A 26206-nucleotide genomic window follows, 5' to 3' on the forward strand; every position below is an offset into this window, starting at 1 on the left:
GAGAGTTTTCATCTGTATTTTTCGTAGCTGTCTACACACCACCACAGACCAATGCTGGCACTAAAACCTCACTCAATGAGCTTTATACCTCCATAAGCAAACAGGAAAACGCTCATCCAGAGGCGGCACTCCTAGTGGCCAGGGACTTTAATGCAGGGAAACTTAAATCAGTTTTACCTCTTTTCTACCAGCATGTTAAAGGTGCAACCAGAGGGAAAACAATTCTAGACCACCTTTACTGCACACACAGACACGCGTACAAATCTCTCCCTCCATTTGGCAAATCTGACCATAATTCTATCCTCCTGATTCCTGCTTACAAGCAAAAATCTACTCGGCCTATAAAAAAAAAGTGGTCAGATGAAGCAGATGCTAAACTACAGGACTGTTTTGCTAGCACATACTGCAATATGTTCCGGGATTCTTCCGATGGCATTGAGGAGTACACCACATCAGCCACTGGCCTTATCAATAAGTGCATCAAGGACGTCGACCCCACAGTGACTGTACGTACATACCCCCAACCAGAAGCCATGGAGTACAGCCAGCATCTGCACTGAGCTAAAGGTTAGAGCTGCCGCTTTCAAGGAAAGGGACTCTAACCCTGAAGCTTATAAGAAATCCTGCTATGCCCTCCGACGAACCATCAAATCGTACTACACCGGCTCCGACGCTCGTCGGATGTGGCATGGCTTGCAAACTATTACATAGTAATACTACAAAGGGAAGCACAGCCGAGAGCTGCCCAGTGACACGAGCTTACCAGACGAGCTAAATAACTTCTATGCTCGCTTCGAGGCAAGTAACACTGAAAAATGCATGAGAGCATCAGCTGTTCTGGACGACGGTATGATCACGCTCTCCACAGCCGATGTGAGTAAGACCTTTAAACAGGTCAACATTAACAAACTCGCAGGGCCAGACAGACTATTAGGACGTGTACTCCGAGCATGCGCTGACCAACTGGCAAGTGTCTTCACTGACATTTTCAACCTCTCCCTGCGTCTGTAATACCAACATGTTTCAAGCAGAACACCATCGTCACTGTGCCCAAGAACACTAAGGTAACCTGCTTAAATGACTATAGACCCGTAGCACTCACATCTGTATCCATGAAGTGCTTTGAAAGGCTGGTCATGGCTCACATCAACACCATTGTCCCAGAAACCCTAGACACTCTCCAATTTGCATACCGCCCCAACAGATCCACAGAATATGCAATCTCTATTGCACTCCACACAGCCCTTTCCCACTTGGACAAAAGGAACACCTATGTGAGAATATTCTTCATTGACTACAGCTCAGCGTTCAACACCATTGGACCCTCAAAGCTCATCACTAAACTAAGGACCCTGGGACTAAACACCTTAAACACCTTCCCTCACAGCCCCCCCCCCCCCCCCCCCCCCCCCCAGGTGGTAAGGGTAGGTAACAACACATTCGCCACGCTGATCCTCAACACGGGGGCCCCTCAGGGGTGCGTGCTCAGTTCCCTCCTGTACTCCCTGTTCACTCATGACTGCCCGGCACGACTCCAACACCATCATAAGGTTTGCTGATGACACAACAGTAGTAGGCATGATCACCGACAATGATGAGACAGCCTATAGGGAGGAGGTCAGAGACTTGTCTGTGGTGCCAGGTCAACAACCTCTCCCTCAACATGATCAAGACTAAGGAGATGATTGTGGACTACAAGAAAATGAGGACCGAGCACGCCCCCATTCTCATCGACAGGGCTGTAGTGGAGAGCTTGAGAGGTTGAGAGCTTCAAGTTCCTTGGCGTCCACATCACCAACAAACTAACATGGTCCAAGCACACCATGACAGTCGTGAAGAGGGCACGACAAAACATATCCCCCCTCAGGAGACTGAAAGGATTTGGCATGGGTCCTCAGATCCTCAAAAGGTTTTACAGCTGCACCATCGAGAACATCCTGACGGGTTGCATCACTGCCTGGTATGGCAACTGCTCGGCCTCCATCACCGGGGCCAAGCTTCCTGTCATCCAGGACCTCTATACCAGGCCGTATCCGAGTAAGTGCCTAAAAATGGTCAAAGACTCCAGCCACCCTAGTCATAGACTGTTCTCTCTGCTACCGCACGGCAAGCGGTACCGGAGCTCCAAGTCTAGGTCCAAGAGGCTTCTAAACAGCTTCTACCCCCAAGCCATAAGACTCCTGAACAGCTAATCAAATGGCTACCCAGACTATTTGCATTGCACCCCCCCCCCCCCCCCCCCCCCCCCCCCACGCTAATGCTACTCTCTGTTATGATTTATGCATGGCCACTTTAATAACTCTAACTACATGTATATAATTACCTCAATTACCTTGACACCGGTGCCCCTGCACATTGACACATTGACTCTTTACACTGTATATAGCCCCGCTATTGTTATTTACTGCTGCTCTTTAATTATCTCTTACTTTTTGGGGGGTATTTTCTTAAAACGGCATTGTTGGTTCAGGGCTTGTAAGTAAGCATTTCACTGTAAGGTCCACACCTGTTGTATTCGGCGCATGTGACAAATAAAATGTGATTTGAAGGGAGAAGCTTGCTCTGTATCCCAGCTTGACAGTCAGATCCCTGCCAGTACAGTACGTTAGCGGTGTCTTTACACATGTGTAGTGTGTGTGCGTGTGTGTTAGCTTTCAACTAATTGCGTGACATTCCCAAGAGTAATTATTGCTGTGGTGTTTCTGCATATTCACTCTGGCTCTGTGTGTACACTGTGGATGCGGATTTAATGGTACCTCATTCCCTATAGTGCACTATTGTCGACCAGGGCCCATACGGCTTTTGTCAAAAGTAGCACACTATATACGGAATAGGAAATAGTGTATAGGGTGCCATCTGGGACACAAGGGATTCACGTTTAGCCCTGTTCTGCAATCCAAATGCCGATGGCTCTAGGTGTTCCATTTAATCTGGATGGGAGACAGACACCCCGAGGGTCAATATTTAAAAGGCTCTGTGTGCTAGTACAGTAGCTCAATGTTGCACAAGGCCGGAGAGATGGGGAGGGAGAGTGATAGAGAGAGGAGGGAGAGTGATAGAGAGAGGAGGGAGAGTGATAGAGAGAGGAGGGAGAGTGATAGAGAGAGCAGGGAGAGTGATAGAGAGAGCAGGGAGAGTGATAGAGAGAGGCGGGAGAGTGATAGAGAGAGGAGGGAGAGTGATAGAGAGAGGAGGGAGAGTGATAGAGAGAGGAGGGAGAGTGATAGAGAGAGGAGGGAGAGTGATAGAGAGAGCAGGGAGAGTGATAGAGAGAGGAGGGAGAGTGATAGAGAGAGGAGGGAGAGTGATAGAGAGAGGAGGGAGAGTGATAGAGAGAGGAGGGAGAGCGATAGAGAGAGGAGGGAGAGTGATAGAGAGAGCAGGGAGAGTGATAGAGAGAGCAGGGAGAGTGATAGAGAGAGGCGGGAGAGTGATAGAGAGAGGAGGGAGAGTGATAGAGAGAGGAGGGAGAGTGATAGAGAGAGGAGGGAGAGTGATAGAGAGAGGAGGGAGAGTGATAGAGAGAGGAGGGAGAGTGATAGAGAGAGGAGGGAGAGTGATAGAGAGAGGAGGGAGAGTGATAGAGAGAGGAGGGAGAGTGATAGAGAGAGGAGGGAGAGTGATAGAGGGGAGAGTATATCTGCCTGCCTGAACACTACCGGTTAAAAGTTTTAGAACACCTACTCATTCAAGGGTTTTTCTTTATTTAGTCTAATTTCCACATTGTAGAATAACAGCGAGGACATCAAAACTAGGAAGTAACACATATGGAATCATGTAGTAACCAAAACAAAGTGTTGTTACACAAATCTAGATATATTTTATGTTTGAGATTCTTCAAATAGCCGCCCTCCTGAGGCTCTGGACAAAAGTTGTGCACTATATCGGGACTGTCAAATAAAATCAATCAATCAAACCCTCCTCACTTCTCTAGCCATATTATGTACAGCGTTTGGCCTTTCGGAGGAGCGAACCTGTCTTCCTCACCATACCCAGTGCTTTTGAGGGACATTTGAGGTTAATAGCCAAAAGGTATGTTCTCCTTTGTGAAAGAGGTATTTTAACCTCAATCGGACAACCTAAAGGTTAAAAAAAATGTTTAATATGACACGAATGGATCTCTTTCGGTTCAGGTACCTACAAGTAAATGTCCTTAGTTGAACTTCTCATGTTAAACGGGTTTTGTCAGGAGGAGCCTTGTCTTATCCATAAGCTGCCCTTTCAGATCCCTCTGGCCTTCTCCTTCTCCAGTGTCAGCTCTAGTCTGAGTGCCACATTGCTCAATAACCTCAGCTAGCCTTTGTCTATCTGTGTGCTCCTACCAAAGGCGGGGAGAGAAATTTAAGAGCTCAACCAGCCCTTTTGAATTTGGGAAGGTTTGGTCATGGCTTGACCTTGGCAGGCCACTGCAGGCCTTACTCTGTGGGACAGGGGATAGCAACACTAAATACCGAAAACGTCATTCAACGTCCCCAAGAGTCGACGCAGCGAGGTGAAACTGAACACACATAGACTAACAATACATTCAATATGGATTGGTTAACTTCTACTGATTAGTATAAATTTGCCTGCTCCTTCTCCAAAGGTCACTGTGTGGGATTCATTTGCTTTGATGGAGAAAGAGTTGGCAGAAACGAGAATAGGATAGACGGAGTAACATGATCAGAATATTTGATCATTAAAAATGTAAAAAAAAAGAATAGGAGAGAGGTTTTCGGAGTCTTTGGTGGTGTTTCTCGTTAGACACCTTCCCCTGGACTGGAGTGCCGGTTGGTTCTGTGAGTGATGAATATTCATTTGGCCTGGGGAGGTGAGGGAGCGGGAGCATGCTACCTGTGCTGCCGTCTGACATATTACATTCTCTCTGATCAGGGGCTAGGTGTTGGAGGGAGGGGAACTCTGAGGAGAGGGAGAGAAGGATCGTTTTGATGCAAAATGGAATTACAAAATAAAAGCTGGATGGGTAAGTTTAAAAAAAAAGTAAGAGTGAAGACACAAGGCTACTGGAGCAGTGGAATCCACAGTGCCTTCTACAGTGTGCCGTACATGCCATAATCCAACTGTCCAATGTTAAATATAATATTCTCTATAACATACATTTGACTAAATCATATATCTGACACATGAACTACACACCTACCCTCCTACACATCAACAAACAGCCTTCCCTTTTATTCACATCGCTCATTGGTGAATAGATTCTCATCCCAGCCCAGTCCAGTCCAGCCTAGTCCGGCCCAGTTCAGAGAGGGGAGAAGACAGATACTGACCCAGTCTGCGGATACCAGGGCTGCATTCAAAATGACACCCTATTCCCTATAAAGTGCACTACTTTTGACAAGAGCCCTATTGTCCCTTTATTGGGAATAGGGTGTCATTTGGGATGCAGACCAGGACTGATCCAGGACTGATCGACCCCATCATCACACACACCCATCTCCTGAAGAGTTCCATTACTGAAATCAATGTCTGTGGATGTGTGTGTGGGTGCGTATGTGCGTGTGTGTGCATGTACGTGCATGAACCCTACGCCCTGTGTATGCTCCTACAGGAGTGTGTGAATGTGTGTGTGTGTGTGTGTGTTTCTTTGTGTATGTGTGTCCAGCCATTGCATTGCCTAACATATAGTGTCTCCTTCCACAGGCTGGGGCTGTGTAGTATAGTGTAGCAGGAATCAATCATGAACAAGCAGCTTCGGGGGAGCACCCACACACACTGACTGGCAGAGGGCAATTTGTCTCATTAAACTGTTGCCTACCTACTGGAATCAAATTAGCTTTGCTCTTTTTGCTTTCTGAAAGCCAAACTGTTTTCCATAAAAAAGCAGAGTAGATCGAATTACCATAACATGTAACTTTGCAGAGAAGGTAACTGTGGCACAGCAGAGAGAGAGGTTGCAATTGACTGAACAAGAGCCCCTGCCAATGCCACCATTGCATTCTTATTTAGATATTTGGAGGTTCTAGCCATTGACCAAAATTGTATGGTTCACGTTGGATATCCATTTCTGTGCCAAGATTTTGGGTTTAGACAGGGTCCCATCCACATCCGCCATCTGTTTTCTTCCATGCCAATAAGAGCTAACCCATTTTCCCTCCACCTACTTCCTTCCTGATGTGATCAGTTAGATATAGTCAGCAAGTGTCGGTGGAATGGGATTTCCTGAAGCCAGATTGGAGCTTATATAGCAGGTCATGTAAGGACACAAACTCTCAATCTGCTTGAACATAATATTTTCCATGACCTTCGATAACATACACAGGATTGAGACAGGCCGATAGTTTCCGTGATCTAACTTATTCACTTTTTTGTTGTTGTTGAGGAATGACCTTTGCAAGTTTTAGTTCACTGGGGAAAAACCCTAGTTCAATAGACAGATTTAAAATGTGAGTTACACAGGGGGTGATAATTACCGCAGCATCCCATAGAAATCTGTCAGGAATGTTGTCAAAGCCAGTTGCTTTGGAATGTTCCGGTTCATTCAGCTTCTTTAGCAGTTGCCTCGGACACTTTTTCAAATGGAAAATCACCTACTTGAATCCCCTGCTGTGAGTAAAACTGCTGGACTTGACTCTCCCCATACCAACCTGACTGACAAGGTAACTTGCAACCTGACTGACAAGGTAAAATAGCTATTCAGACTGTCTGCAACCACAGTCTTGTCTGATGTTATCTTTCCTCCAATGTCCAAACTAAGATTTTGAGCTTTGGTCTTTAATCTGTTACTGTAAACTAACAGCTTCAGACACTTCAGATTGTTCCTATCTCAAATATTTTGTCATTAAAATAATATTTCTTGGCCTTCTCTATCATCATGTCAACCTAATTTCTTAATTTCTTATAGTTTATAAAAAAATATAATCTGCCCTGGATTTCCTGAACTCCAGAAAGCATTCATTTCAATGCTTCATTGCCTTTAAAATGTTATCGTTTATCCATGGGTCTGCTCTTTACTTAATTCAACAAACAAAAAATGTTTCCACCTCATTGCATTTTAATACAGCAGACCAGTCCAATTTGCTCAAACAATTAACTAAGACATCTGCACTATAGTTCTTCATAGACCTAATTTGTATTGAGTTATGACAATTAGAAATGTTTTTATGAACCTTCCTTATGCAGAAAATGATGGCATGATCACTGAGCCCATAGTTTACAACCCCACTGTTTGATATCCTTGATCTATCTGACACCAACACGAGGTCAATGATGGTTTGGGTAGCTGGTGTAAGGAAAACAGATTACAAAAATTCTTAAGAGCTTTAAAAGTAGCATTGTCTTTTTTGAGCATATCTGCATTAACATTTCAATCACCATTAACAATAACCTTTGATTTATCCAAAATCTGTACAGTTGGAGCAAGTCTCCGCCGACAATTCACAAAACGTATACTGGTCTGGTGGCCTGTAACAGGTTCCGACTATAATGGGTTTGCATTTTGGTAATAGAATGTCCAACCACACAGCTTCAATCTCGTCATGGTTTAAATGTGATCTATAGTTGAACCCAATATCTGATCTTACAGAAATACAAACTCCCCCGCCTTTGCGATTGCGGTCTCTTCTAATTACTACATCATTTACAACTTCAATCTCAGCGTTTTTTAAAACTCAAACCATCTAGCCATGTTTCGGTAAAGCAAAGCCCTCCCACCTTACAGTTACCGGAGAGTAGACTCCTTTCCTCGATCTTCGGAAGACGGCTTCTAACGTCGAGATGAAGGACGCGTAGTCCTCTCGTAGAAGGCACCTTTCTCAGGTCAAGTTCTCCTCATCTGTTGGAATTGTCAGACGCAATTTTTCACTTGAGATGAGTGTTGACTCCCTGCAGTCCAATCGCTGCAGCGAAGCTCCAGGGTTCGCCCTTGCATCTGACCCGGGGGCTTCCTTGCAGGTCCCCTGCCCCTATCCCAGTTTCGCTCCACGTCCATTCGGGGCACAACAGACTGTCTCGTCTGGGGCCTCCCTCTGCAATCCTCTCCTGGTCGCCGCGCTCGGACAGCAGAGAGTTTGCGGGAGGATTAGGTTGGTTGTCACAATCAAAGTCTGCAAATTCTCGATTTATTATTCATACCTGAAAGAGCGGGATCCTACCCTGCTGTCCTTCTCCATTGTAGCAAGCCGCTGCTCCAATGGATTTATCGCTAGAAAATTGACGAACATTTCCAGACAGTAACAGGCATAGGGTAATTATGAGGTTTCCACCATCAATTTGGCATTTACCTCTGACCTTAATCGCCCTTTTGGTGTGACTGTGGCAGCTGGGATATACGAACGTGTTAATAGGATGTATTTCCCGTTGCCAAAATTCTTTGTGCCAATCTTGCCATCGAGCCTGATCTTCTGATTAAAACCGCATAGCTTCTCAAAAGGACATCAACATGATGTACAAAAAGGGCCAGTGTCTATAAACATGAATATAAAACCGTAAATTAAAACACTGTCAACATGCCAAACTTTCCAGCTGCCATCTTGGATGTCGATCATGTATTTCCGGACGTATAGATTTATAGATACGTTTGTTCTGTATAGCCAATGAGCACATGAGTTGCCTGTACAGCACCATAACAGATCCGGGACCAGGCTATATATTCACCACCATTTGAAAAATGTTTATCAAATAAATGCAATGTGATGTTTAGGCTTTGCATTTGATATATGTAAGCAAGTGTTAGCCTCACCTACATTACAGGTGTTCAGTGACAGGTGTATAAACATGCTTCCAATTCTCAGTTTCGCCACATGGGGTCACTATAATACAAATGAAATTCAGCTACCGGTCTACCTGTGGTCTATATACAGCACATCATACCCTGTAGAGGTGTCTGCATCACAGGAGGTTGGTGGCACATTAATTGGGGACAACGGGCTCATGGTAATGGCTGGAACGGAATCTGTGGAATGGTATCAAATACCAATCAAACCAAATACCAAATGATGCCAATCCATTTGCTCTGTTCCAGCCATTATTATGAGCCGTTCTCCCCTAAGCAGCCTCCTGTGGTCTGCATATTAGGTTCCCTTGAAAAACGAGAAAAACGTGGCAATAGTACTGTTTGTCCATCTTGAGACGCCGTAGAATTCACGTAAGATATAATAAATCTGTCATTCATTTTGATATTTTTGCAGAGGAGATCTTAGTCGCACAATTTTACATCTAACTAAGATGTTTGGTGCAGGTGTTTCTCAAGTGAAAAAACCTGAATGAAAACGAGTCGTCTCTCGTTGAATGACAACAAAGACTTAATTGAAGAATCCCTACTGTTGACCAATCACTGACAAAGGGGTGTAGACTTCGGCTATCAGACTTCGGCTTACCTCGAGAAAAATGTAGAGCATAAACAGATGGAAAAACTCTTGCCGAAGACCAAAACGAACAAAAATTTCACGAAATGATGTCATAATACATGCACAAACTGTTCCGGACTGTTCAGGGAATACCAAACCAAATGGTATGCTAGCCAACCTAAAGGATAACACACAAGTGATATGTTTTTGTTGCCCTACAACCTAATAAAAACTGAGTCCCGTGCACAACCACTTTACACTTCAGGCATAATACACTCATGATACGGAATGCTATCAGATCAATTAAACAAAAACACATTAAAAGCTGCTAATGTATTCAAAGCCACTAACTATAATGTCAATAATACATGCCCAATCAATCAAACCAATGACATCAGACATTATGACTTTTTCAATATTCTCCCTCAAAATATATTGCCTGCTGATTAGTATGTAACTTAAACGAGGTGGCAGGTAGCCTAGCGGTTAAGAACGTTGGGCCAGTAACCAAAAGGTTGTGGGTTTGAATTGCAGAGAAAGGCACTTCATTCTAGTTGCTCTGGATAAGAGCATCTGCTAAATGGCAAAATATTTAATGAAGAATGTTGAGTTGTGTTTTAATTTCATCAAAGACCTGTTGACTTTCAGGTAGAAAGCATAAGTCCATGTATTGTCAGTACAACATTAAACGGCAAGTAGCCTAGTGGTTAGAGTGTTGGACTAGTAAACGTAAAGGCTTGCAAGATCAAGTCCCCAAGGTACAAATATTTTGTTCTGCCCCCCGGAACAAGGCAGTTAACCCACTGTTCCTAGGCTGTCATTGAAAATATGAATTTGTTTTTAACTGACTTGCCTAGTTCAATAAAGGTAAAATAAAAAAACAGTCCCTCTGAAATGTCACAGTATGTGCTGGGCCCTTATTCATAAAGTCTGTCTGAGTATTGATCTATGATCAGTTCAGCCTTTTAGATCATAATGAATAAGATGACATGGACACTGGGGAGCACTCCTACTCTGAGATGGGCACTGCTCTGAATTCAATCCACTGTTATCAATTATCAGTCTACTGTGTATTTATAGTCGTTGGCCACTAGGTGACAGCATTTACTCATATTTCTCTAAGCAGCAGAAACCATTCTGGAATATACCATTCTGGAATATACCATTCTGGAATGTACATGCTAGTAATAATATTTAGGGACATCCTTGTAAACGATGTATTCCTCCAGTGCTGCCAGTGTGTGTACTTAAAGGGAAGTTAATTTAAAGATAATGAATGATGAATGAATGCAGGGTTGCATGGCACCCTATTCCCTATATAGTGCTCATAGGGCTCTGGTCAAAAGTAGTACACTAGATAGGACATACACAACAATGTACATTGACTTATCTGCTGATGTGGCATTTTTTAAGCTGGTAAATTACCTGCCTCAGAATAATCCTTTGATCAAACAGCGATGTTTGAAAATGCTCAGCCGTACGCAGGTGAATTAAGTCATCTGTCAAAGTTACTGTTAATAATATCACCACAAAGAAAATAACAGACAATATGCAATAGGCATGTGTGGTATTGCAGGCTGTGTTGGGGAATCAAAAGACTGAAGAGACGAAATATGGGGAAGTCAGTCACACACACCTGAGGTGGGAAACGGAAGTGTGTGCGTCTGCCTGTGTGTGTTGTGCGTGTGTGGGTGTGTCTCTGTGTGTGCGCATGTGTTCGTGTTTGTACGCCTGTGTGACTCTCTCCCTTTGCAAATGTTAGTTGAATAATTCATGGTCTGATATAATCGTCGGCTGTGGTTGCAGGTAGCAATTCATCATGTTGTATGTAATTAAAAGGGTGTCAAAATGTTTTATTGTGAATGCCGAGGCAAATAGAGACAACCCAAGCGGTGTGTCGAAAAAGAAGGCAAGAGTCTCTCTGAATCCATATCTTTAAAGGCTTTGGCGACGTGTGATGACGGAAGGTGAGTGTCTATCACCGGATGGTTTCAGTGGTAATGTTAGTCAGTGGCATTCACTGTTCTGTCTCTCTGTGCAAGCCCACGGGGTGTACAGTACAGTGGAGTAGATCGAGTTTAAAGTACTCTGTACAACTGTCAAACACTCAAACGTGTTCACCTGAAAAGTGTGTCAAGAATCCGTTTCAAATACGCTTTGCCAGAACGGTTGCCCTTTTTTTTGAAAAACCACACGGAGACAAGGCTAATACTTGTGATGCGGCCGCAGAGCACAGAGACGGGGCAGCGGTCATCAAAGAGAGGAAGGGAAACCACTGCCTGGGACCCACCTGAGAAACAGCCTTAGAAATACACCCTAGCCAGACGCACAGTCTTGCAGACTCCATAGAACTCCATACAACGCATCCCGACTTTTATCATGGGGCTGGGGAGAGCGAAAGAGCGAAATAGGTGATGGTACTCACGTCAAACTCGTTGAGGGCCGCGGCCAGCTCGCCGATGCCGGCGTGGCCGTGCTTCTCGTCGCCGGGCGAGGTGGCCTGAGCGGCACTGCTGATGCCCCCGATGGCCTCCTGCACCTGCTTGAAGACGTAGTCGCGGTTGGCGCGCGTGGCCGCCACGTCCGGGTGGCGCAGGAAGGCCTGCGAGGCCGTGTAGAGCATGGTGGCGTTCTTCTTCAGGGCGCCGCGTGCAGCCGCCATTTCGTCCCGGCACTGGGGGTCTTTCAGCTCCTGAAGACGAGACGGGGGAGTTAGGTAATGTTATATACTGGTTAGGAAATGTTATATACTGGTTAGGAAATGTTATACACGGGTCAGGAAATGTTATACACGGGTCAGGAAATGCTATATACCGGTTAGGAAATGTTATATACTGTTTAGGACATGTATACTGTTTCTAAAATATATACTGTTTAAGAAATGTTATAAATCGGTTAGGAAAATGTAATATACTGGTTAGGAAATGTTGTATATGTGTTAGGACATGTGACATATACTCAGACTAGACCTCAGCACAGGTTAAACCTGCAGAATTTTACTAACATACACAACTCATTTGACTTTTGTTTTGTAGCAGTATTGGAAATGATTTGAGAAGTTAGAGGTACTGTAACTTTGTTCAAAGGGTACTTTCACTTTGCTTGAAATCAGTTAGAGAGGCCCTGAGATCTGGTCTGACTCTCGAGATACTATCCAAACGAAGGCGGACTATTTATTGAAACACATTCAAATGAATCGTCACATACCATTATTGCGTTGATTGAAAGTTGAACCTTGAGGCATTTAATTGCATGGGCTTCCTTCGATATGTCTACTCGTATTCTATTCAAACATCATAAAGCCTTGATAGGCAGACCTTGTTGATATGAAGAAACGTATTTTATGTCAAGTCGGTCCCCTTGAACAGCGCACCTTGCGTGACCCAACAGTTTGACTCAGCGCATAACACATGATTTATTACAGATTTCCTGTCAAAACTCTACATATGCATTATTAAGTGTTCTCACTTAACACTACCTATTTAATTGTAAGAAAGGTAAAAAAAGAAAAGCATTCCCTCAACGATGAGCCACTTCCAAAAAGTACCCAAACTTAGTGGAGCTTTAAGAAAGCACTCAAAGACATTAATAATTTCCCCTGAATTCTAAATTATTATTCCATGGCCATGTTTAAGAGGCATTTCCAGGGACGGAGAGATGTGAGGCAATCAACCGAGAGACGGCAGCTCAACTCTTTCAGCATGTGTCCCAAATCGCACCCTAGGAATAGGGTGCGGCCGGCTTCACTCGGGCCCGGCCGGCATCACTCTTTTCGGAGAGGACCGTGATCTGAACGTCACAGGGAAACATCACGTCGGGGGCGTCTGCCTGTTTGTCAGGGACCAGGTGTAAATCGATCCTGGTAAGAGACTCTGTACCCCCGACATTAACTGCTTTCTGTGTCACTGCGACCCTACTATCTGCCCCGGGAGTTCCCTCAATTGTTTGTTACCGTTGTGTACATTCAACCAAAAGCTAATATAGCAAAATCATCAGAGATGATATATAATCTGTCACAGAAGCTGGAATCCATCTCCCCCGACGCACCCACATTTATTTTAGGGGATTTTAACAACTGTACCTTGCACAAAGTCCTGCGCACATACCACCAGTATGTGAAATGTCACACTAGGAAAAATAAGACTCTTGATTCGTGCAATGGGACAATACCAAATGCGTTCTCTGCCACCACCAGACCTCCCCTGGGGACATCAAACCACAATGTTGTCTACCTCAGGCCAACCTACTGTCGCCACCTGGAGAGGGAGAAACCCACAGTTAAAACTGTCTGAGATCTGGAACGACAACAGTATCACTTGTCTCCAGGGGTGTTTTGACTGTACTATGTGGGAGGAACTCTATTTGAGGACAGCAGCTCTGATCTTGACGAACTCACAGATGTTGTTTCAGACTATGTAAACGTCTGTGTTGACTCAGTTGTGCCTACTAAAACCTGTAAAAGCTTCCCTAACAATAAGCCTTGGGCATCAACACAAATCTAAAATCACTACTTAATAGGAAGAAGGCGGTTTATGCTCAGGGTGATAGACAAGCTTTAAACAACGTGAGATAGAAAGACAGATACTGGTGGACAAGGAGACATACAAGTAAACGGTGGAGAGGACCCTCACCTCAGGAAACTCGAGGGTGGCCTGGCCAAGGATTAAAACCATGGCTAACGCTCCCCACGTACAGTAGACAGGGGATAAACCAGTGCTGTACTTTGGAGACATGAGGACCGGAACATGGCTAATGAACTGAATGTTTTCGTCTCAGGATTTGAAAATCAGACAACTTTGTGTCGGAGGTAAAACAACTGGAAGCATCATTACACACAGGCTGATGTTTTGAAGTTGTTCGGGGGATAAAACGCACACAAAAGCCCAGGCCCAGACAAAATAAGCGGGCAGGTGTTAAAGCACTCTGCTGAACAATTGGCTGGTGTTTTTAATGACATTTCCCAATCCTCCCTCGACCAGCAACATGTGCCAGTACTGTGGAAAAGCTCAATAATTATACACATTCCTAAAGCATCTAATCCCTCTGTGCTGAATAACTACTAGAGGGTGCCAAATCCCATGTCAGGGTTTTGTTTGTGGACTTTTCTTCTGCCTTCAACACAATCCAGCCTTACATTCTGGCACAGAGACTCTTTCGGGACTTCTCCTTAAATGGTTGTTGGACTTCCTGAGCCAGCGATCACAAGTAGGTCTCCACGTGTGGGACATATGCACCATCAACACAGGCTCTCCTCAGGAATGTGTTTTGTCCCCACTCCTGTACATCTGGTACACTAATAGTTGTACTAGTTCCCATCCTGACAGACACCTCGTTAAGTTCGCTGATGACACTGCCTTGATCAGCCTGTTGCATGATGACGAGGAACATCATGGCCCGGTCCTAAATGACTTTGTAGAGTGGTGTGAGGAATCACACTTGGTCCTCAGTACCAATAAGACCAAAGAGATGTGCATAGACTTCAGGAAGCGTACAACACCTACCTCTGCAACATCTATCAAAGGTCAGAACATAGAGATTGTAGAGGAATACAATTATCTGGCTGTCCTCTTGGACAATAAACTTCAGTGGAGTAAATGACCTGATCTACAAAAAGAGTCAACAGAAATTGTACTTTCTCAAAAAGCTGGGATCTTTTATTGTTAATATACTGTACTATACTGACTCTGGTTTATAGATCTTTCATTGAGCATTTGAACTTGTTGTATTGTTTGTTGGTTTGGCAATGCCACTGTCAGCCAGAGAAATATGCTGAGAAGGATTATCACCACAGCAAGCAAGGCACTTGGAGTCAAACAGACAGGCCTGGATGAGATCTTTAAGGTCAGGACCCTCCGCAAGGCTCACAAAATCCTTTTAGACCCAACCCCCCCCCCCCTGTACCCGGACTTTGAATGGCAGGAAAAACAGAAACTGTGCCAGGTGTGATATTCCTCCTAAGTATCATCGCTCAGGCTAATGTTTCTATCGACCCAGTCAGGCCAGCAGGCTAGTCTCTTTTTATTGGTATGTAACTGTTATGAAAGTTGTATTGTCAATTCGTTTTGTATTTAAACACCACTTTAAACGTGTACATGACACCGCAGCAATATGTCCCCATGGGGACAATAAAGTCAGTAAAGTGCACTACTTTTGACCAGAGCTCTATGGGCCCTGCTCAAAAGTAGTGTGCCATTTGAGACGCACCCTCAGTCAGAAACGGTGTGCTACGGCACAGTCACGGATACAGCTCAGCATTTAAACGTTTTTTTTTGGAGAAGGCGTTCAGTTATGACCGAGAGCACAGCTTAGTGTTGGGTAGCAGAGTCGTTTCCCTCTCCCTAGGCTAGCTATAGAGGCAGTGGTGTGATGTAGTGCTATGCCTGTGTCTGCTTGCTCTGTGCGTGAGCGTGAAAGCGCGCGTGTAATGTCCTGCTATGATAGAGAATCGGTGTACTTGCTGTGTCTTGGTAAGAGCCGAAGGGCTCTCTGTCTCTATCTGTTTTTAATGCGTCTGCCTCGCTACTGGTTTCTCTTTAAACTTCCCCCTGGCTGGATCTAATCGTCTCGAGGTTTAACACATCACTGATGGTTAGAGGTACAGGTGCTGGAGGTACAGATGTGTGTGTGTCTGTGCGTGTGTGTATGTGCGTGTGTGTATGTGCGTGTGTGTGTGTGTGTGTGTGAGCAGCCTCCTGCAAAGCTTGGTTTCCCATTTATCTGTGATACAAACTCAAGGAGCCGGGTGTGGAATATGACATATTTGACTATTACCTGTAGTGTGTTTGTGTTTGTGTTACCTGCTGTCTGCGGGCAGCCACATAGTTGAGCTTCACCATCTCCTTGCCAAACTCTTTGAAGCGGTTGGCAAGGTCCTGCTCGTTGGTGGCATTCTTCACTGCCTCCAGGGCCTCCTCCACCTGTCACACACACACACACACACAGACACACACACACACACACACAGACACACACACACACAAATAGACACACACACGCGTGCGCACACACACACACGGAAATATGGAGACACAGATATTTGACATTTGCAAAACGTTTATGGACATAGCTACCCTACCTTTAAGGCTTTCCATTAAGTATTTTCATTAAGAGACAAAACTGCAGCTACAGATGTAGGACCTCAATTTGAGCATCAATTTAATCCTCCAGCAAGAGGAAATGTGAATTATTACATGGATTATAATTCAATGGAGTTGAAAAAAGTCGAGTCTGAAATTTCTAAGGGAAAATTACAAACTTCGGAACCCTTTTTAAACCTCAAATAACACTACAAGTTTAAAATGTCCCTCCTGCAACAGGATGATCAAATAAAATCATCTGTATAAAAAATAATGAGGCACTTTGCTTGGCGGGACCAAAATGAATTTTCACTTCTTTGTAATTGCTACCAGAACAATTTTTTTTTTGTGTGGCCATTAATTTGCAAGTTTAAAAAAAAAAATGGTCCCCTTTTAGCGATCCTCATCCATGTATGTGCAGGTCCATTCTTATTCTAAACTACTTTCTGTAGCCATTATGAAAGTGCACACAGATGCTGTATTGGAAAGAGAGAGTGAGAGAGCAGGATAAAGAGAGAGAGCATAGGAAGAGAGAGAGAGATGAAAGAGAGAGAGGGAGAGAGAAGAGAGAGAGAAATAGAGAGAAGAAAGAGAGAAATAGAGAGAAGGAGAGAGAGCGATAACTCGTAAGTGGCCTTTGATGAGAAGCTTAGGCACAGACTGGAGTTAAGCCCCCTCTCGGCTCCCGGGCACACCCTAAATGTTCTAGAAGATGAACTGTCTGAGAGTGTGTGTGTGTGTGTGTGTGTGTGTGTGTGTGTGTGTGTGTGTGTGTGTGTGTGTGTGTGTGTGTGTGTGTGTGTGTGTGTGTGTGTGTGTGTGTGTGTGTGTGTGTGTGTGTGTGTGTGTGTGTGTGTGTGTGTGTGTGTGTGTGTGTGTGTGTGTGTGTGTGTGTGTGTGTAGGTCTGGCCAGTTGTACCAGCACTGCACTGGATCACAATAAAAGCACTACAGCCCAAATCCTAACTTGTGATCTGTATGTGTCCTATAAATATATAGGCTTAATTACACTTATAGCCAAGCGGTGTGACATGTACAGTACGTGTGGTTAATATCTCCTTGTTCCTTATAACGGGTATCCATCAGTGGACTCTGATATCACATCAGGTGCATGCTTGTGTGTGTGTGTGTGTCTGTGTGTGTGCATGTGTGCATGTGTCCATGTGTGTGCACGTGACAGTTTCTGTGAGTGTGTGCCTGTGTGTGTGTGTGTGTGCCTGTGTGTGTGCTCTACTACTGAGGTTCTGGCTCATCTATATGCTAATGTACGGCCCAGGTAGAACGTAGAGCTCCCAGCGTTCAGTGGTGATCAGTGGCGCTGTGGATTAGAGCATGGCATGCTGGGATATCCTGGGGAGGGGATGGGACAGGACATGGAGATGTTACTCACTGAAGGTATCCAGAAATGCCTCTATGGATCGCCAAAGGCATTTGAACTCCTAGTGTGTTTTGATACAGTGTCCTTCCACATACTAGGTGAAGAGAAAAGATGTATCCTGGATGCATCCTAAATGGCACACTATTCTCTATTTAGCGCACTACTCTGACCAGGGCCCTTGACTAAGAGGACACGGTGACTCTACTGTACTTACTGAAGTTGTGGACTCTTCTGTAGCCTGACTATATACAGTATGTCCCTGTTGATCGCCAAAGGCATATGAAAGCCCTTGTGTTATCTTACGATTTTTAGCTGTCTTGCTCTTTCACTTACAGTAAGGGAAGGGAGAGGTGTGTGTGTGTGTGTGTGTGTGTGTGTGTGTGTGTGTGTGTGTGTGTGTGTGTGTGTGTGTGTGTGTGTGTGTGTGTGTGTGTGTGTGTGTGTGTGTGTGTGTGTGTGTGTGTGTGTGTGTGTGTGTGTGTGTGCGTGTGTGCGTATGTGCGTATGACGGTGTCCTGCTGGGTCTATCTACAAAGGCCAGCTGACTTTGTAGTTGGTAGGGGAGCCTCTCTGTGGCGCGTTAAAAGATATGCAGAACAACCGGCAGCGACTTCAAACAGCCTTCTTAAAGGCCACCGTCGTTCACAGCGTATGAATAAAAGTTAAGAGGCTACTCGAGAGTAACTTTGTCAGACTTTGTATGATAGGGTCCTAGACCAAGGTTTGTACTCAGATGCGTAAGTTCCACCGTAGTTGCTTCATCAAACCATTGGAAGCATGGGGTGACGACGCACAAACTTCACTATCACTTCAGAATCAATCCCATGGGATGGGGTGCATCTCAATCTCAATAGTCTCGTGTTGTCCATTCCCGGACGAGACAAGGGGCGGATGCCACTTAAGGCAATTGAGATGTGTCCCTTGTATCAGTGAAGAAGAGCAAAAGGACATAGTGACATAGTTGTAGAGTAGTCGTAGACGATGAGTTACTTACGATTTTCAGGTGGGCCAGCAACCTCATGACGTCGGCCATGTCGGCGAGGATGAGCAGGCGGGTGACGGCGGAGAGCAGGGCGCGGGCAGCCCTCACCATGGTGCCGCGCTTCACCGAGGAGCAAGGGTCGTCAGCAAACTCCTGGGAGGCCACGCGCATTGAATCACCTGCAGAGGGGGATTAGAGTGACACAGAGAGTGAGAGTGAGAGTGAGAGAGAGAGAGAGAGAGAGAGAGAGAGAGAGAGAGAGAGAGAGAGAGATGTGGCTGAGGTTGGAGGTTCAGCGCTCGGCACTTATTTAATTTGTTTCTGTTTTAAACTCTTTACCTAAACCTTAACCCTCACCTTAATCAGTGGGAATGAATTCCTAGACTTATTCGTCAAGTTCTTTGTGTTTTAACAACCCTAATCTTCATCTACTTTCACTTCCCACAGGGTTTACCATGTTTTTTGAATGACAACCTCATCTCTGTACCCACACATAAATCTGTAAGGTCCCTCAGTCGAGCAGTGAATTTCAAACACAGATTCAACCACAAAGACCAGGGAGGTTTTCCAATGCCTCGCAAAGAAGGGCACCTATTGGTAGCAGACATTGAATATCCATTTGATCACAGTGAAGTTATTCATTACACGTTGGATGATGTATCAATACACCCAGTCACTGCAAAGATGCAGGTATCCTTCCTAACTCAATTACCGGAGAGGAAGGAAACTTCTCAGGCTAATGGTGACTTTGCAACAGTTAATTGCTGTGATAGGAGAAAATTGAGGATGGATCAACAACATTGCAGTTACTCCACAATACTAACGTAATTGACAGAGTGAAAAGCAGGAAGCCTGCACAGAATACAAATATTCCAAAACATGCAACCTGTTTGCAACAAGGCATTAGGCATTAAGATGAAACAGCAAAAAAAATGTGGCAAAGGAAATAACGTTATGGCCTGAATACGAAGCTTTATGTTCGGGGCAAATCCAACCCAACACGTCACTGAGTACCACTCTTCATATTTTCAAGTATGGTGGTGGCTGCATCATGTTATGGGTATTATGAGTTTTTTAAACGATGGTTGTTTGACTGCGAGCATTTGATGAAATGCACGCAGCATCACAACTTGAGGTCTCTGAAACATACTGTGAGTAGCAGCGCATTTATGAGCCCATCCGATACAGATTAGGGGAGACGGGGGCTATTCCGGGGATATAGGCTACTGAATATAACCTATTCAGTTAGAATGGCTATTGCGCTGTTTCCTCCCGCATGTTGTTGGAAGACCAATGCAAAAGTAATATGAGGATTGGGACACACAAGTGATACTTCATAATAATCATGAATGGATTTAACAGTCTTGTGAGCATTTTTTTGTCAAATAAACAATTGACTTGCATGGACACGTGGTTTTGTTTGGTAATTTTAGTTTGTTTGGCATTTTGCAATGTGCTTCTAACTATTGACTCAGCGGGTTGAATACTTATCGAATTAAGATAGATTCCTCTTTCAATTTTCATACATTTTGTCTAGTGACAATGAAATCAATTTTAAAATCACTTTGCAACAATCAAAATGTGGAAAAATTAAAGGGGTGTGAATACTTTCTGAATGCACTGTATTCCCATGCGCATGTATCTACACCAGTATTTACCGGTTGTATTGCACATGTTGAGCATTAAGTGTCGCCTTCCTAGCCTGAACTTCTCTCCGTGTGTGCAGTGTCTCGCAATCTCAATCTACATTACATCAACGCGGTAGGAAACCAGGCAACCATTTTGTTTCTTCCTGAGTGGTGGAGGTGAGCTGAAAAGATCCCTGTTTGAGCCCTGTGGTGGTGGTTGCATAGCAGTAACCTCCTCCTGCACGGCCCACACAACCACAGAAGGCCGGAGGTGGTAGTGACGTATCCCAGGAAACCATGTGGAATCCGTAGAGAGAACAGAGAGCAGAGCGGAAGGAGTTGTGTTTGTGTGTTCCCGTTATCACACTTTATCTGTACATCGTATATATCTGCCTTAGAGAACAAGTATTTATTATGACAGTTCAAATGCAAACCATCTTGGTTCATGTAAGGGAAAGCCATAGTATAGTCCTAGACAGAGTGCAGTTATTTCTGCTGGCACTAGTGGTATATCCCACAGTGGCTCCCATGTAAACCCCAGTCTGTGGATCAAGAGAAGTTATTAGGAGTCACCTCAGACTAGCCTGATCCTAGATCTGTTTGTGCTGTCTTGCCAACTCTAATTGTCATTGTGACACCAGCACAAACAGATATGGGAACAGTCTAACCTCAGACAGAGCCGAGCTTGTCTCACTAGGGAATGCTCTCTTTGTCTGAGGCCTTCTCATTCATAAACCACAGACTGATTACACTGACTGAAGCCCAAGGGGGGCATCAGTGGCTTATGTCACCTGATGAAAAGTACAGATAAATCCATAGATCATACACAGAGAGGCAGGCACACACACAGTGTGTGTGTGTGTGTGTGTGTGTGTGTGTGTGTGTGTGTGTGTGTGTGTGTGTGTGTGTGTGTGTGTGTGTGTGTGTGTGTGTGTGTGTGTGTGTGTGTGTGTGTGTGTGTGTGTGTGTGTGTGTGTGTGTGTGTGTGTGTGAGTGTGTGTGTGTGTGCGTGCGTGTCTGACAGTTTGGTGGGCGTAGTGAATCCCCGCAGTCTGAAATCAGCTTCCATAATTTAATCAGGAGGAGATGAGAGGCGATAGAGGAGACGATTGGACGATAGGACTCGGAGGGTCATAGACAAGATTATAGGTTTGATGGGGGCTCGGGCTGCACACTGTTAAAATAACCTTCAGCTTAAAGGGTTTATGGGCAAGGACGTCTCTTTCCACACAGTACTCCTGCTGGCTCCTGATCCATTTGCCAGTCGGAATTCTCCATAAATACAGAGTGAGAACGGTAACTATCTTTTCACTTTTTCTCCAGACGCAAAACAAATAAAATGCCACTATGATCTTCAGGAGCCTAAAATGGGTGAACTGGATGTGGGCTTTCAGTTTAAAAGCTTCACGTATGGTAGTTCTTGACGCTGTTCCTCGTGACTATATAACTTAAAAAGACACAAACAAACGTACACTCAACCTAGTGGTTGATCCTCCAATAAAGGACTGTTACTGTCATGAATTAGTCATCGAATAGAGAATCAGGCACCATTTACAACTCTAATCTCCCAAAATAGTGCTCCGTCAGTGTCAGCAATATCCTCTCTCACTGTCCGCATCACAAATGGCACTCTATCCCCGTTATAGTGCACTACTTTTCACTCGGGCACATTTGGGACGCACTCACCCTGCTGTAGTCTATACCTTATAATGGGACTTAACGCGATGTGGATTGTGGAGATTTCTGTTCCCCCCCCCTGGGGTGTGACTGAATCTAATGTCCTGTCCTATAGCTCAAGGTCAGATAGCTAGTTCTTCCTGGTCCCATTGGCAGCCAGGGATTCAGTCTGATTGATTGGTTTCCTCATGAGGAGAAAGCTTTCCCACTAACAGTGAAAGGTCAAGTGTGAACACACATAAATATTCAAGGCACACACGCACACATACAGTTGAGATCGGAAGTTTACATACACTTAGGTTGGAGTCATTAAAACTAGTTTTTCAACCATTCCACTAATTTCTCATTAACAAACTATAGTTTTGGCAAGTTGGTTAGGACATCTACTTTGTGCATGACACAAGTCATTTTTCCAACAATTGTTTACAGACAGATTATTTCACTTGTAATTCACTGTATCACAATTCCAGTGAGTCAGAAGTTTACATACACTAAGTTGACTGTGCCTTTAGACAGCTTGTGTCACGTCCTGACCATAGTGCTTATGTGTTTTGCTTGTTTTAGTCTTGGTCAGGACGTGAGCTGGGTGGGCATTCTATGTTGTGTGTCTAGTTTGTCTGTTTCTGTGTTCAGCCTAATATGGTTCTCAATCAGAGGCAGCTGTCAATCGTTGTCCCTGATTGAGAATCATATATAGGTGGCTTGTTTTGTGTTGGGATTTTGTGGGTGGTTGTTTCCTGTCTCTGTGTTTGTGTTCTGCACCAGATAGGTCTGTCTCGGTTTTCACATTTATTGTTTTGTTGTTTGTAGTGTTCACATACTCTTTATTAGATTATGTTGAACACTAGCCACGCTGCGTTTTGGTCCTCTCCTTCATCCCAGGAAGAAAACCGTTACAGCTTGGAACATTCCAGAAAAGTATGTCATGGCTTCAGAAGCTTCTGATAGGCTAATTGACATCATTTGAGTCAATTGGAGGTGTACCTGTAGATGTATTTCAAGGCCTACCTTCAAACTCAGTGCCTCTTTGCTTGACATCATGGGAAAATCAAAAGAAATCAGCCAAGACCTTAGAAAATAAATTGTAGACCTCCACAAGTCTGGTTCATCCTTGGGAACGATTCCCAAATGCCTGAAGGTACCACATTCATCTGTACAAACAATAGTATGCAAGTATAAACACCATGGGACCACACAGCCATCACACCACTCAGGAAGGAGACACGTTCTGTCTCCTAGAGATGATCGTACGTTGGTGCGAAAAGTACAAATCAATCGCAGAACAACAGCAAAGGAACGTGTGAAGATGCTGGAGGAAACAGGCACAAAAGTATCTATATCCACAGTAAAACGAGTCCTATATCGACATAACCTGAAAGGCCGCTCAGCTAGGAAGAAGCCACTGCTCCAAAACCGCCATAAAATAGCCAGACTACGGTTTGCAACTGCACATGGGGACAAAGATCGTACTTTTTGGAGATATGTCCTCTGGTCTGATGAAACCAAAATAGAACTGTTTGGCCATAATGACCATCGTTATGTTTGGAGGAAAAAGGGGGATTGATGATGATGATGCTGCCACCCCTGTCTTCTTGGTAAGCAACTCCAGTGTAGAAGCCGGAAAAAAACATCCCAACCGTGAAGCACGGGGGTGGCAGCATCATGTTGTGGGGGTGCTTTGCTGCAGGAGGGACTGGTGCACTTCACAAAATAGATGACATCATGAGGTAGCATCTCAGGAAGTTAAAGCTTGGTCGCAAATGGGTCTTCCAAATGGACAATGACCCCAAGCATACTTCCAAAGTTGTGGCAAAATGGCTTAAGGACAACAAAGTCAAGGTATTAGAGTGGCCATCACAAAGCCCTGACTTCAATCCTGTAGAACATCTGTGGGCAGAACTGAAAAAGTGTGTGCGAGCAAGAAAGCCTACAAAACTGACTGAATTCCACCAGCTCTGTCAGGAGGAATGGGCCAAAATTCACCCAACTTATTGTGGGAAGCTTGTGGAAGGCTACCCAAAACATTTGACCCAAGTTGAACAATTTAAAGGCAATGCTACCAAATACTAATTGAGTGTATGTAAACATCTGACCCACTGGGAATGTGATGAAAGAAATTAAAGCTGAAATGAATCATTATCTCTACTATTATTCTGACATTTCACATTCTTAAAATAAAGGGGTGATCCTAACTGATGTAAAACAGGGATTTTTTACTGGCATTAAATGTCAGGAATTGTGAAATGTATTTGGCTAAGGTGTATGTAAACTTCCAACTTCAACTGTAAGTGTTCAGACCCTTTGCTATGAGACTCGAAATTGGAGAGTGCAATGCAAAAGTATTCAGATCCCTTGGGTTTCTTCACATTTTATTGTTACAAAATGTTATTAAAATTTATTTATTTGTCATTTGATGTCAACAAAGTGGAATAATTTGTGAGTCTCATTGAGTAAGTCTATAAGAGATTTGCACACCTGGATTGTGAAATATTGCCCGTTATTATTTACTAAATTCTTCAAGCTCTGTGAAATGGTAGAAATGTTCAAGTCTTGCCATAGATTTTCGAGAAGATTTAAGTCATATCTGTAACTAGGCCACTCAGGAACATTCACCGTCTTCTTGGTAAGCAACTCCAGTGTAGATTTGGCCTTGAGTTGTAGGTTATTGTGCTGCTGAAAGGTGAATTCCACTCCCAGTCTCTGGTGTAAAGAAGACAAGCAGATTTTGCTTCAGCCTGTTTTACACCAGCGACTGGGAGAGCCTGTGCTTAGCTCTATTCCATTTTTTTCATCCTACAAAACTCATTAGTCCTTGCCGATGACAAGCATACCCATAACACGATGCAGCCACCACCATGCTTGAAAATATTAAGAGTGTTACTCAGTAAAGTGTTGTGTTGGATTTGCCCCAAACATAAGGATTTGCATTTAGGCCAGAAAGTGTATTCCTTTGCTGTGTTTTATTTGCAGTAATACTTGTATGCCAAGATGTGTCACGTTCTGACCTTTATTTTCCTTTGTTTTGTCTTTAGTTAGTATGGTCAGGGCGTGAGTTGGGGTGGGCAGTTCTATGTTGTCTGTTTCTATGTGGGGTTTTCTAGTTTGGCCTGATATGGTTCTCAATCAGAGGCAGGTGTTTTGTGTTGTCTCTGATTGGGAACCATATTTAGGTAGTCTGTTTTGTATTGTGGGTTGTGGGTTATTGTCTATGTCTTTGTGTAAGTTGCCTGTGTCTGCACTTTTCATATATAGCTTCACGTTTGTTCGTTTTGTTGTTTTTGTTATAATAAATAGTTATAATCTTCGTTATAATAAATAGAGAAGATGTATTCAAACCACGCTGCGCTTTGGTTCGATCCTTACTCCTCCTCAGACGAGGAGGATTACGACGAACGTGACAAGATGCATGTTTGGGAATATTTTTTGCAGTCTTCTTTTTACTCTGTCATTCAGATCATTATTGTGAAGTCACTGCAATGTTGTTGATCCATCCTCAGTTTTCTCCCATCACATCCATTGACCTCTGTAACTGTTTTAAAATCACCAATGACCTCATAGTAACATCCCTGAGCAGTTTCATACCTGTCCTGCAGCTCAGATCAGGACAACTGTAACGTTGATGTGTCTGGGTGGTTGAATACATAAACCACAGCTTAATTATAAACTTTGCCATGCTTATAGAGATATCCAATGTCTGATGTGTTATTGTTACCAATCTACCAATCATTGCCCTTCTTAATGAGGCTTTCGAAAAGCTCCCTGGTGTTTGTAGTTGACAATCTTCCACTTTGACATTACAGGAGTATTTTGTGTAGATTGCTTACAAAAAAAGACAATTAAATCCATTTGAATTCCACTTTGCAACACAATAAAATGGTAAGAAATCCACACACACACACACACATACATGCATACACACAAATGCACGCGCAAACACACACACACACACACACACACACACACACACACACACACACACACACACACACACACACACACACACACACACACACACACGTGGGACACCCACACACACACTCATTCCCATGTTAAACACACACAGACACACACACACAACCCACACTCTCTGGCTCGCCTGTCCTCTCCCTCCTTCGCCGTTTCTCCACGTCAGTGTTCCTTCAATTCCATTTCTCTCATTCACACTCTTCCTCCCTCAC

The 26206-nt window shown here is 44.1% G+C and overlaps 1 protein-coding gene across 3 annotated transcripts in view; it reads right to left on the reverse strand.

Moving 5' to 3' along the window:
• Nucleotides 1-26206, reverse strand: part of LOC129841328 (catenin alpha-2) — a 697172-nt gene that overhangs the window by 529678 nt on the left and 141288 nt on the right. For all 3 annotated transcript variants that reach the window (XM_055909550.1, XM_055909553.1, XM_055909551.1), the window contains exons 4-6: nucleotides 18736-18902; nucleotides 16085-16204; nucleotides 11713-11979 (exon numbers count right to left, since the gene is read on the reverse strand). In XM_055909550.1, coding sequence (XP_055765525.1) covers nucleotides 11713-11979; nucleotides 16085-16204; nucleotides 18736-18902 — 554 coding nt within the window. The remainder of the gene's footprint in view (nucleotides 1-11712; nucleotides 11980-16084; nucleotides 16205-18735; nucleotides 18903-26206) is intronic.

This window comes from Salvelinus fontinalis, chromosome 42 (genome assembly GCF_029448725.1).
Source record: "Salvelinus fontinalis isolate EN_2023a chromosome 42, ASM2944872v1, whole genome shotgun sequence".
NCBI lineage: Eukaryota > Metazoa > Chordata > Actinopteri > Salmoniformes > Salmonidae > Salvelinus > Salvelinus fontinalis.